The following is a 14,002-nucleotide window of genomic DNA, read 5'->3' as shown; positions in this document are numbered from 1 at the left end:
AAAGATCATGACTTTAGTTTTATTTTGATTGAATGCTTGATTTCCTTCTTTGATTATGTCTTCTAAACCGTTGACTTTTAGATGAATTTTCACGTCAAGGAGAATAATTCTTTTCATTAGTGTCAAGAGGCAAAAATTCAAATTTTGTGAGATTCAACATGACGATACTATCATAAAAAAGGAGAATATGGGAGAAGAGAACAAGAGAATAAAGGAGGAGGGAGGGAAAAGGAATTCTATAATCAAAACCAAAAAATGAGTACAGGTGAGAAACCTGAGCTCTATTAATAAAGCTCTAGAAATATTAAAATATTATAAATCCTAAATCTGATCCAAATCATAATTATAAAAGATAATAAGGATAATGAAGATAAATATTAAAGATAAATAAATCCTAACTCTAATAGATAAATATTCTTATCTACCGTGCGAGAGATTAGTCACTGCTATCGGAGGTAGATACTCTAGGTCAACCAAAAAAAAAAAAAATCCTTATCTAATCCAAAATCATATCATAACTGTAATATTAAAAGATACAAATAAGGATAATAAAGATAAATAAATTCTAATTATTCTTTATCCCGTATTTCACCATTACAAAAATTAAATGAAAATTAATATTAAGAAAATAGAAGAGATAAGAAATAAATCACCATAAGATAAAGATCCTTACTACAATGTCTAGTCTATAGAAGAAATGGACACAAGAGAATGAGAGAGGTATCTTGTATACTTATTATATAAAACACAAATGCTTGCACATGGTTTACATTCCTACGTGAATGACAAATAGTGAGTCATGAATGTGAGCGGGAGGCGGGGTTACAAGATTGGTGGAGCAGTGGAAGTAGTAGGGTTACTTGGGAAGAGGGAGATAGACATACATACACTAAGCCATAATATTCATAACAAGTAAGTAAACTACAAGTCGATCATTGGCAAAAAGAAAAGAAAAGGCTATTATTAAATCAATAAACCATGAACTCTGCAGTAGGTTAACTAAATCTAGCTTTTAAGACTTTGCTAGAAGGTTGAACATATTTCCTTTAATCCTTATCAATAATCTCGATGATAAGGTTGCGTTCATTTTGCGTTGCCTTTTCCATTGGCATCACTACCTTGCCCGGAACATATATGTAAAGCTTAAAACGATGAAATTCAATATTACATTACTTTAATAGATTGGTCTGTGCTGATTTACAAAATGATAAACTAATACCATTAGTCGAGCATTCATCCTAAAATCAAAGACAAATTTAACAGCACACCTTTTCAAACGACTCTCTGTAGTAATAGTTTATCCTCTTTTGACTGACCCCAAAAAAAATCACATCATGATCAGCAGGATCTTGACTAATTATCAATGGCTCTTCTGATGTTTCTTGATCAGCCGTGGAGGAATCATTACTCTAACAAATATGATTATTTTCTCTCTCAAATAGGTCAAAAAATTTCCATATACTATATTTACTTCTTTCCCTTCTTCCGGTTCTTCTTCTCTGCATGATATTTATATAAATATATTAGGTGGCAGATACATAATAGCCCATTACTTAGTTCCCGACTCTCTTATCCTAATCATCAAATTCAAGTGCCTTGATGACATGCTTCATTTTGGACCAGCCAATTAAGTTCAGGATGGAGAGTAAAGTACATACAGGCATACAATCACACGCACACAATTGTTTTATATATGAAAAATGCAATCTTGTAAATTCTATTCATAAACGTAGACAGATGAATGCACGGGAAATATTAAGAAAAACCTTGTTGCCTTCGAGCTTCAGATTTTGCAAAGAAATCCCTCCATTCGTCTGTTAGAACAAAAATTGGCTCCTCATCCTCTTCCTCATCTAGATCCAGATGCTCCTGCTCTTGTGAAATCCTACATACCAACCAACAACGTTCAGAGTTAGCTACTGTTAATGATCAGGGGTAATTATGTAATTATAGTTAGAGGAGGTAATTAGGAAAATCCAGATAGGGGTATTTTTTATATTAAATGTACATCTCTATCAGTATAAATAGATGAAAGTATATGTAGATGATGGAATGAATGAAATAGGTTTCGTGATTACTGTGTTGTTGTGAGGCTTGCCATGCATCAGTTTGAGAAGCTATCGATCTTATTTCTTTCACGGAGTTAGAATTATAACAAGAAAATATTACAAAGGAGCTTTAAAGTAAACATCATCAGCATTATGAAGTGAGATATTTTAGGCTAACTGTACACATCATCCAAAATGCAATAAAATATCAGCAGAAAATGTCCTTTTCCCTATATTTTAATACTGCTACCGTGAGCCTCCACTTAAAAGGTTGGCAGCATCTGTAACCAAGTAACCTACAGTTTTTTTCCCCCCTCTAAATTTAGAAGAGTAAGCACTAACAACTTGAGATTACAAGCAGGATTGAACCCACGACCTCTTACTTACAAGAGAGTTTTCATATCACTAAGCTACAAGGTTATTAGTAGTAATCTATAGTTTTCAATCATTGTTATTCTCATTCTCTTGAAATTTAGTTCCAGCACAAAGTTTGGATGGTTTGGCTTTTATCCACACATCAAATAACGAGTGGGTTGCAGTTATTAATGAAAACTATTCATGGTAGGCACTTATATATTTGAATGCTTCATGGAAATTGTCAGGTACAATCAAATAAATTCTTAACTTCACTAATTGAAATCCAGCTACATTATACAAAACTCTGCTGAATTTTAGGTCAATTGCACGTAACCTCCCTGACATTTCAAAGTTTAAATTTACCTTAATTTTTTTCTTTTAAAAAAAATCATGAACCTTTGCTGCTAAGTTACCGTTATCTTAACCCCCCAAGCTTTAGACTGATTGCATATAACCCCCTTGATATTTCAAAATTTAAATTTAATCTTCTAAAGTTCCCGCCTCCAGGGGGTATGCAACTGTCTTAAAGCTTAGGAAGGTTTTATAAAATTATTAACTTACGTAGGATATCATGTAGGATGCCATGTGTCTTATATTAATCTGACGTGACAACATGCGTCAAAAAAAATAAAGGTAACTCAACAATAAGGGATCCATGATATAAAGAATAAAAGGTTAAGGGGTTAAATTTAAACTTGGAAATGTCAGGAAGATTATGTGCAACTGACGCAAAGTTAAGAGATTTTTATGTAATTTAACCTTGAAATCCTGATAAATCCGTCTTCTCCAGTCTCTTGATTTTGTCCTATGCTCACCCATGATTTCCTCAATCTCTAGCTCCTACTAGCCACTTTTATTGTTTACATAGTTCCACGAAGTACAGGTTTACCATAACAAAGAGAACATGACAATCAACAAAGAAATAAGGGAAGGTATTACATGAATTATGAATCGGTTGTTTTAGATGTTTCTGCAATGTTTTATGTGTTTATGTAGTGCTTTCATTAAGTTTTTCTCTTTTACGTATGTGTAGCGCTATGTAGGAAGATAGAGAACAAGCGGAAAGGCATGCAAGGAATAATGAACTTCAATAGGACACAGTGCCTATATATGGGTACAGGGTTGATTTTATAAGCAAGTTTTGAGGATTGAAAGTTACCGTTGAGACCTAAAGTAGCCACACACTGATAAAAAATCCACCTATTATTACCCACATCAGAAGGAAGAAGCGGCCTAGACTGTAAAGCATGACAGATGAAGGGTCTGTTAGTGCTCGAGAGGGACATTAGGGAGTTACTTTTAACCTCCTTGACGTGTTGGCAGTCCTTACGTGTGGTTTCATGTTCACATGGCAGTTATTATATGATGAAGTTATGAGGAATGGAAGTATGATTCAGAGCAGACCGAGGTTCTCCAAGGCTTTAGTTTATTATAGTTAGATTCTAACTTTATGATAATCCAGGGAGTTCCTCTTCTTCCTATTTCAATCTTCTCCTTCCTTCTTTATTTCCTATTCTCATTGGTTCAATTACACGCCAACTGGTAGCAAAACCATGTTGCTTTCCATTGCAATGGCAAAGGATATGCATGGTATGGGCCAGTTCAGGGAGTTCAAAGGCAAGCTCAGACTGCCATGGAATGAGATTTGGGAGCTCAATGGAGCCATCTTAGGTTTCAGGAGCGCTCTGTATCATGGAAGCTGTAGCCACAGAGCTAGTTTCCTAATCATCATAAACGAATGCCTGTCACACAGAAACTCCTACGATGACCAACAGACTCATAATTCATGTGCAAGTACGCCAGACTTCAGCCATTTCCACTGTTGAGTAAAACAACCTTGGCAGAGTTATGTTAATCTGAAGATTTCTTTCCTCCAGAGTTGGTCTAATTTTTATAAGAATTTTTCACAAGAATAAAAACCAATTCAGCAACAAAGAAAAGGAATCATCTCAAATCATGATGCAAAAACTAAACAAACATTAACTATGATCTTTCTAATCCCCTGTTAGTCCGTGACTCAATACAGGGACCCCTCTCACAACCCCCAAAAAAAAAGGCCCCGTAACTGCTTGTTAAAACCTGAAGGGAAGTCCAGGGAAAAACAGAATTCTTTTCCAAAAGATGTGATTGAAAAAACTTCTCTTATAAAACTCGAGTTCCATTCCAACCACAAGTCTGCGAAAACAGCATTCTTCCAGATGCCTTAATTCTCCTTGCTCCCTAAAATATTGAACTTATTATCTAGAGAACGGCTGTTTATTGAAGATGTGAAACTGTCCATTCCAGATCTGTCATGCCATTTCAAAACCCAGAAATATGAAAGTTAGTTTACATTGGAACTCCGATGACACATCATGCAAACATCATGTGAATAACCAAGCTTCAAACTCCAAACAAAAGCCTTCACCTGAGGGAGAGCATTGATATTCCAAAAAGATTTAGACATAGGAAAACTTTGGAAATTTGGATTTCAAATAAGAAATTGAAGGAAGTAAAAGTATATAATCCGAAGTATGCAAAATCCAATTCCTTCTATTTGGTGAAAAAAAAATGGCCAAGGCTGTGGACATCAAACAGCACAAGTCTCTGTCATACCCAAGACACTAGTCAACATGTCCCGAGATCTCTTCACAATTTCCGCTAACTTATAACTTTTAGACCTTTTTATATTTTGTCTCAACTTCAGCTTTAGATCCAGCAGTATCATAACTTCGCTAGGAAATTTTGATATCTATCGTGCCATAATTCATCATTCCACACGTAAAATTCCTTAAATTCTTCCATATCAAAGCCTCACTCTATTCATCTAGCTTATTCAAGTCCTAATCCTCTTTCTTCCATTTTACTGCATCGAACGTCTACTAAGACAGTAAACACATTTAAGAATTGAGTTGTCTTGCGCCACCGAATATTGTTTCAGAGTAGAATCAGCTTAAGCGCATTGCCGCGTTCTCTCTATACAACATAAACTGATTTATTACACAAAGAACAAACAGAAAAATAGACATATAAATCGCGAAAAATTTGAGAGGATTGAGAGAGGAAAACAAAGATAAAACTGTCTTACTGAGCGGCAGCACCGTCGGCTGCTTTATGTTCAGCAGCCATCACATTTGAATTGTTTCCAACAGGAAAGGGAACGAAAGACTCTGGATTTTGAGGAGGAAGAGAAGGAGTTACAATATTGGATCCTTGACGGTGACGGTGACAGTGACAGTGAAAGTAATGGTTGTGGAATGCGCAGTAAGAAAGGACGCCGTGGCAGTGATGGTGGTGTGGGCGGTGGTGGTGATGGTGGCGGTGACGGCAGCAAAGCCGAGGGACATTCTCGCATCCTTTGAAGACATGTGGTAGGTACTATTTTGTATTGCATATGCCTATTTGTTAGCGGCGCGACTGCGATGAAAAAATGGAAGAGAGATGAAGAAGGAAATGGGGAGGCAGGAGTAAAGAAGCTGCTCGGTATACACGCACGCCACCTCATGTCTTTAATTCTACCTCCGGTAGTATTAAACCCTTGTTTAATTTTTATTTTATTTATATTTTAATTATAATTATAAGACCTAATTTATTTTATATTTCATATTTATATACTCCTCCGGTCCTTAATATAGGACCCAATTCTTAAGTTGATTTTGGTCCTAAATATAAGACTCATTTCTCATATTTATCAATTTTCTCTAAATTACCGCTATGAATACTCCCTCAACCATAATCAAGTAGAAGAGGGAGATGGGGTATTAAGAAAGATGATTATGGTGTTTTAGGAAAAATGTGTTATTTTTCTTATAATTAACTAACTTACCTAACTTCCTTAATCTAATCAAACTAGTTAAATGGGTCTTACATTAAGGACCGGAGGAGTATTTTTTTTCAAAATAATCCTTCTGATAATAGTAATTCTAGCCAACACACTTAATCAGTAAGAATATTTTAGGAAATACAACATATATTTATTACAAATTAGTCAACTAGTTCTTATAATTAGAATCGGAAGTAGTATATTAATATTAACATAAGTGATAGTTAACTAATTTAAATAAATTAAAGAAATTAATTAGTTACTTGTAATAATTGGATTTTCTTAAAAATATTTTACTAATAATGTGGATTAGGTATAACTATGTTTGATAATATGTATAATTACTACAATGACTATCTTAAAAAAAAATATTAGAGACAAAGTGAACTAGGATTTTATATTAATAACCAAATTGAATGTCAAACTAGCTCTTATATTAAGAAACGAAAGTAATATATACACACACACATATATGTGCCCAGAATGTATATTTTATCTTAGCTTAACTTGCAAATTTGTTCAGAAAGTTTTCATTTAGGGCCGCTAGGTAATTGAAAATTTCTTTTGACACAAATTTGCTTCGAAAGTTTAAAATCATAACAATTTTGTCTCCTACAATTAAAATGTTCATGTTTAATACTCCTTCAGTCCTTAATATAAAACCTATTTAACTAATTTGATTAGATCAAGGAAGTTAGATAAGTTAGTTAATTATAAAAAATGTGACACGTTTTTTCTAAAACACCATAATCATCTTTCTTAATACCTCTTCTCCTTCTTCTACTTAATTATAGTTGAGAGAGTACCTATAGGGGTAATTTAAAGAAAATTGATAAATATGATAAATGAGTTTTATATTTAGGACCAAAACTAACTCAACAATTAGATCATATATTAAGGATCGGAAGAGTATCATTAGTTTAATGATTAACGTTAGATTTTTAATAACTTGCTACCGTTTCAAATTTCTGGAGAAGTTTGCCTCTAAAATAGTTTCCACGTGCCCAATGCTTCTAGAGAGAAAATTTTCTAGGGAAATCTGCTCTTCAACCTTTTTATCTTCACTAAAATTTTATAATTCATTATTTTCGTTTGGTAAAAAAAAACTACATTCAGTTTTTAATATAAGAGCTAATTTAACTTTTAATTTGGTCCTAAATATAAAATCTCAATCTATTTTGTCTCTCATATTTATTTATTTTTTTTAAATAGTTCTTGTAGTGGTTGCACATGTTAAAGATTTTATCAAATGATAATTCTAGCTAATACATATGATTAGTAAGGGTATTTTAGGAAAAAAATACGTATTTATTACAAATAACTAACTTAACAAACTTTCTTAATCTACTCAGATTAATCAACAAGCTCTTATATTAAGGACCAGAGGTAGTAATTCATTATTTTCAAAATATTCATAATTAAATTTTGGGAGAATTATAACAAGGTCCCAATGGAGGGAAATAGTTATTAAAAAGTCCCAATAACAACCTAAGTAGCCTGTAATGACAAATTTCAAAGCAGGAAATGATAACTTTTTGGGATTTGTTTTGTAATTATTTTCCTTTCTTGAAATATCATTGTAATTCTCCCTTAAATATTTCTTAAAATTAATAAAATTAAGCATTATTACCAAATTTAGCCTTTAAAATTTGATCTCATTTTAGTTTTGGTTTCAAATTTTTAAAACCAATGCTTTTGGTATCATTTTGATTTTGATCCCTAAAATTTAAAACTAGTGATTTTGGTCACTTAAACTTGACTTGATTTTGTTTTGTCCGTAGATTTGTTATTTTTTCGACCTTGGAACTATGGTGCATATAGGCAGGGCTAAGAAAAAGCAAGTGCCATGTCTGATATCCAGCTTGAAAGATAAGCGGTGTAACATCGCCGCTTACTAACTAAAACTAACCATGATAGAAAGAAATAAAACTAGTAAACATACCCTATCATGGTTATTTAGAAGCAATCACATCACTAAGGGGCTAACCATGATAAAAAAGCATTCGACCTCAAATAAAGCTATCATGGTTAGGAAAAGAATAACCTATATCTGTAATCATAGCTAACAAGGTTAAAACAACACGCCTCAATAAATTATAATAGCAGTTCAGATTTGACTATATAGTCAATACTAGCAACAACTAAACTTGCGAAAATTGCTATTATCACATCGTGGATCCACAAGAATTCAATCACATGCAATCTAAGGGCCTTAGGCCTACTACCATCACTCTAGTCCAATGTTCAGACAAAATAAACCAAAGATAAAAGCTATAATACGTTCACTAAGTCAAACGATATAAAAATATGAGAAGGTAAAATAAGTCCCAAATGAATGCAATCCTAATGCGTGGTATGAAAAGATTGCATAAAATAAGGTCCAAAAGCTCTACACTGTCAGTTACAACTATTGAGTCTCAGGAGTTTTCCCTGAAGGTCCCGCTTACGTATTGTTTCCTGAAAATGATAAAGCAACAAGAGTGAGACAACGTCTCAGTAACTAAATCCCTACCTATCACACACCCTAACATGGGCTAGCGAGGTGTCAGGTGGGATACATAGAGTTAATAATAGTTGATAAACATCTATTTAACATTTAAACTCACAATAATCATATAAGACAAATATTTCCATTAATTTCATGCAGTTGATACATTTCAAAAGAAATAACATACTTTTTATTTATTTAAAAGATATAAATATCAATGAGCATCTTATGTCATATGCAATCCCTAAACCCAAATCAATCCTTATATCCCCCTTACTTCCTCCGACTAGACCCATGGGCTAAGTTCTTCCCATTTGATTAGCAACTCTGACAAGTTCACCACATGAGTGATGTGGACCGGCCAAAGACCACAGAGTACTCAGTGGACCATGGGTCCCCATCGAAGAATTAGTGGAGTGTCGTAGTCCCTCAAAGAACTAGTGGAACAATAATAGCGGCTAACCATAAAACTCCGTATGGAGGCCAATACCACGTGACAAGTATATGAATCTCAATAACTCCAATTATCTCCTTTCCCCACCCAAAATAAATACACAGGGTTTAAAATAACACATTTATATGCATAATCAACCGAATTTCATAATAATACATCATAATCATGATCACCAATTTCTCGCAATACAAACTATGTCAGTCCTTTTTAAAATGGCATCCCACAAGACAGTTCATACAAAACATAATATACTTTTATAGAATTAGTTATAAAGCTGCTCATCAACTTCATACTAGAGCATGCAACAAATAGAAATTTAGTTATCGGGTCTCCTAGCTAACAGTCAAATACAACCAAAGTCCAACCTCGAAAATATCACAATAGAGTTTATATCTACAAACGAAATTAAAATGTCATCTCTATAATATTAGAGTAGACTACTCACAAAATTTTAGCCTCTAATTCCTCCTTTAAAATCTTTAATTTTTATTCAGAATTCGAGTCTAAAAAACCTTTTTCTAAGGTTTAGAATGAGAAAATATATATAATTTAGACTCAATTCCTAAATTTTTCTTGCTTAAGTATACTTTAATTATTAGATTACATTATTAGAATCATCAAATTCATAACATAAATAGACAAACTGTAATTTATAACTTTTGTTCTATCTTCGAATGACTTAGATAAATAGATCTAATACGAGTTAGGTTACTCTCACTACAAAAGTTAAACCTTAATCTGACTGTTGAATTTAATTTTCTATCTATCATGATACTATTATCTAAATTATAGCTTAATCTAATAGCAAACAAACTTTACAATGCTAATTTACTATTCAGGATTCTATCTGCTAAATCTAAAAAAATAAGTTAAAAATATACCTAATAACTTGTAACTCGAAGATCAAAATGATGATCCAACCGTTGAAATTAATGATTTGGATGTCCCAAATGGGCTGACCAAATTTCAGTCCAATCCAACGGTTAATAAGCTCAAAACTAGCACTTTTTTGAGACTACCTCAGATATATACGAAAATTATTTACTCACTTCAAGCTCCACCCACTATCTCCTATATATAAGCTCGTCAAACTCCTTTACTCTAAAGATTAGTTGACATGAGACTTCCATACCATGGTATAATTTTCTAAAATATCATCCACACACATATTCACACACACACTCACACACAAAAACATTATTAAAATAATAATAATAATAATAATAATAATTTTCCTATATCTAAATTTTTTATTAACTTAATACTAAAATATATTTATTTATAAATTTAATTAAATACTAGATAAAAATAAGGATGTTAAAAGCGGGCTGCGTTTTGCAGCCGCTACTCAGTAGATGCTTAACCATTTTGGGCTAAGGAAGGACAGGCTAGACAGAATGGGCTTTTCTGCCTAACTTAGTGACACCTTGCTTATATAATGTGCAAAAAAAAATTCAATTATCATGCCTTAAGACAAGTAAGAGGAAAAAAATTATCACGAATGACTCAATTACTTATATATATATATATATATATATAAAGCTTACGTGGTCTTGTTCTTCAACCTTCAATTTCTTATGAGAGGTAAAAAAATATTTAATAATTGAGTTAATTTTGTAGTTTATTCATATAGTTGGTGGATTCTTATAGTCACGTGAAAGCACAAGAGTTGAAAGGTAGTTTTATTTTTTATTTTTTAAAAAAAATTGGAGATAAGAGGAAAAGAAGGAAATTTGACTTGGATCAATTTAGCATATTAAATCTTATATTTTGATATTTGACTCTTTTATATAATTATAATTTTTATGCTCCTTTCATTTTTTTTTCTAATCTTACCTAATGTTTTTAGCCAAAATAAAAGGGATAATTGTTTAAAATAATATTATATTATATATTATAATACATATATATATATTTTTTTTTTGACAAGGCAACATACCCTGCCCGCGGTCCTACCCGTGCATCAGCCCGGTCGAAAAATATCCATTTTTGTTCAGATAGCTTTTTATTAGGGTGACCTAGGTGTTTTTCTTGCTTAGCTTGGGTGGACTTATTTGATATTTGGGCCTTATGCATACTCTTACTTGAAACATTGCTTTTGGTCTTTTGGAATGGGAATTAAGGGGGTGTTTAACTATTGCTAAAAGTACTTTTTAAAAATATTTTTTCACAAATTGAAATAAACTTCTTTATATATTTATTTTTTATACTGTAAAATTATTTTTAAAACTATAGTTTCGTTTTCATCCAAATACTCCTTAAAACTGAAAAGTGTGCGAGACACCCAAAAATGTTTTTATCATAAATTCAGACAATCTCATTTATACATATACTTGTTATGCTGTAAAATTATTTTTAAAACTATAGTTTGATTTCTATCTAAGCACTCTTTAAATGAGATCAAATTTTAAGAATCAAAATTAAAATGAAGTCAAATTTCAAGAATTTAGGATAGTATTATTCCTAAAATTAATTATGTTTTTGTGTGTACATATATATTCCAGTCTGCTTCACATTATACAGACTTTTTTTTTCCCAACGGATATTCTAATCTTCATACAAATTTTAGAATTTAATTATCTGTTATCATAATACTTTTTTTATCCTTAATATAAGACCCATTTAATTAATTTGATTAGATTAAGAAAGTTAGGTAAGTTAGTTAATTATAAAAAAAGTAACACATTTTTCCTAAAACACTATAATTGTCTTTCTTAATACCTCTCTCCCTATTATAGTTGAGGGAATATCTATAAGGATAATTTTAAAAAAAATTGATAAATATAAAAAATGAGTCTTATATTTAAAATCAAAACCAACATAAGAATTGACTTATATGTCAAGTGAGAAATTCAATTAATCCCTCTTTTCACTGCGAGCCGTTTTCTTGACCCCTTTGCGGGAAATTCTCCCTCTGCTTCACCCGCAAAAATGGTAGCAGGGCCGTTGAGTGCAGAGAATTGCATTTCTTTGATCAAACAAAGCAGGACCATCCAATCCTTAAAATGTGTTCATGGCTGCATGCTCAGGTCCCACCTTTTCTTCAACATCTTCTTCTCCACTAACCTTATTGCTCACTACCTCTCTCTAGGTTCCATCTCACTCGCTTCCACCTTATTCTCTCTTGCTTCTCACTTCCCCTCCAACTCTCCCGATGTCTTCCTCTGGAACGTTATGATCCGTGGCTTCCTCGAAAATTCCCTCTATCACCGTTCCCTCGAACTTTATACGCAAATGCGACGACAACTTTCCCTCCACCCCGACAATTTCACCTTCCCGTTTGTTCTCAAGGCCTGTTCTTATCTGCAAGATTATCGGTTTGGGATTTCAGTTCATGCTGATGTGGTTCAACTTGGGTATGACTCTAATGTCACTGTGGGTAACTCTCTGCTGAGTTTCTATGCCAAGTGTGGGCGTCATGACATTGCACGCCACGTGTTTGATTACTTGCATGACAAGAATATAGTCACTTGGAGCTCAATGATTGGTGCATACGGCCAAAACGGGTGCTGCGACCAAGGCAAATTTTTGTTTTCGCAGATGTTAGCCAATGGAATTATACCAAACAGAGCTTCCATCTTAAACGCTATGACATGTGTGCACACAGAAAAGGAAGCTGACCAAGTTCGGAGGATCGTGATGGACAATGGGCTTGGCTTGGATAGATTAATACAAAATGCTACCATGAGAATGTATGCGAGATGCGGGAGGATTGATGTTGCCCGGGCATTCTTTGATGGGATAACTGATAGGGATCTGGTGTGTTGGACGTCAATGATTGAATCTTATGCTCAAGCTGACATGCCCTTGGAGGCCTTGGGCCTCTTTAGAGAGATGATCTTACTGAAAATTCATCCTGATTTGGTAACCCTTCTGGCTGTAGTTTGTACTTGTTCACATTTGGCATCTTTCCTGCAAGCACGTTCCATTCACGGTTTTGTAATTCGGAACCACTTCCAAAATCAAGTGTCTCTTGAAACTTCTATAGTCGACCTCTACGTGAAATGTGGAAATCTGGCACATGCCAGGAGAGTTTTCGATCAAATGCAGGAGAAAAATGCAATCTCATGGAGCACCATGATTTCAGGTTATGGGATACATGGCCATGCTAGAGAAGCGTTAGACTTATTTGATCAGACGAAGGTGTTGCAGCAACCTGATCACATTACGTTTGTGTCGGTTTTGTCAGCATGCAGTCATGGTGGGTTGATACAGGAGGGTTGGGAGCACTTCAATTCCATGAGTAGAGATTTTGGTATAAGACCAGGTTCTGAACATCATGCATGCATGGTTGATCTCTTGGGTCGTGCTGGGCGACTTTGTGAAGCCTATGACTTTATTCAGAAGATGCCAATAAAGCCAGGTGCAGCTGTATGGGGAGCACTGCTTGGCGCCTGTAGAATTCATTCGAATGTAGAAATGGCCGAACTTGCTGAAAAACATATATTGGAGTTGGACTCTGATAACTCTGGTCGATATGTTCTCTTATCCAATATTTACACTTCTTGTGGTAAAAGATTAGAAGCAGATAAGGTCAGGGCTCAAATGAAACAGAGAAGGGTGAGAAAAATTGCTGGGCACACTGCTATATGGAGAGGTTAAGAACAAGGTACATATATTTGTTTTTGGGGATAGGTGAGGTCACATCCTAAAGCTGATCTGATATGGGCTAAATTGAAGATAATAATGGGCAGATTTCTTCACGAAGGAATTGCACCGGACTTGAACCCTGTACTACATGTTGTGGACAAAGAGATAAAGTAGAACGTGTTATTTGCATGCAGTGGAAATTTTCAGAACATATTTTCCATATGGATTGATTTGGGCAATATTTCAAAACTGTTGCCTCTAAT

At 33.7% G+C, this 14,002-nt stretch overlaps 2 protein-coding genes across 2 annotated transcripts; one reads left to right on the top strand and one right to left on the bottom strand.

The window, feature by feature from the left end:
• Nucleotides 1-1,137: 1,137 nt before the first annotated feature.
• LOC114733598 (SKI/DACH domain-containing protein 1-like) lies at nucleotides 1,138-5,889 on the bottom strand. The gene is made up of 4 exons (XM_028921071.1): nucleotides 5,880-5,889; nucleotides 5,473-5,740; nucleotides 1,767-1,885; nucleotides 1,138-1,499 (listed from the first exon to the last, which is right to left on the bottom strand). The coding sequence occupies exons 1-4, from the start codon at nucleotides 5,887-5,889 to the stop codon at nucleotides 1,468-1,470; spliced, it is 429 nt and encodes a 142-aa protein (XP_028776904.1). The 3' UTR covers nucleotides 1,138-1,467.
• Nucleotides 5,890-12,080: 6,191 nt separating this feature from the next.
• LOC114733597 (pentatricopeptide repeat-containing protein At3g12770-like) lies at nucleotides 12,081-13,751 on the top strand. Its single transcript, XM_028921070.1, has one exon. The coding sequence runs from the start codon at nucleotides 12,081-12,083 to the stop codon at nucleotides 13,749-13,751; it is 1,671 nt and encodes a 556-aa protein (XP_028776903.1).
• Nucleotides 13,752-14,002: the final 251 nt, after the last annotated feature.

Source organism: Neltuma alba, unplaced genomic scaffold (genome assembly GCF_004799145.2).
Source record: "Neltuma alba isolate B1F8T4 unplaced genomic scaffold, ASM479914v2 tig00013019_pilon, whole genome shotgun sequence".
NCBI lineage: Eukaryota > Viridiplantae > Streptophyta > Magnoliopsida > Fabales > Fabaceae > Neltuma > Neltuma alba.
This window is presented reverse-complemented; position numbering and strand designations above follow the sequence as displayed.

Coding starts and splice junctions, on each gene's coding strand:
- LOC114733598 (XM_028921071.1), bottom strand. Junction 1,886..5,472: donor GCCGACGGTGCTGCCGCTCA/GTAAGACAGTTT, acceptor GTTGGTATGTAG/GATTTCACAAGAGCAGGAGC. Junction 1,500..1,766: donor TGAAGCTCGAAGGCAACAAG/GTTTTTCTTAAT, acceptor AATATCATGCAG/AGAAGAAGAACCGGAAGAAG.
- LOC114733597 (XM_028921070.1), top strand. CDS start 12,081: ATGGTAGCAGGGCCGTTGAGTGCAGAGAATTGCATTTCTTTGATCAAA.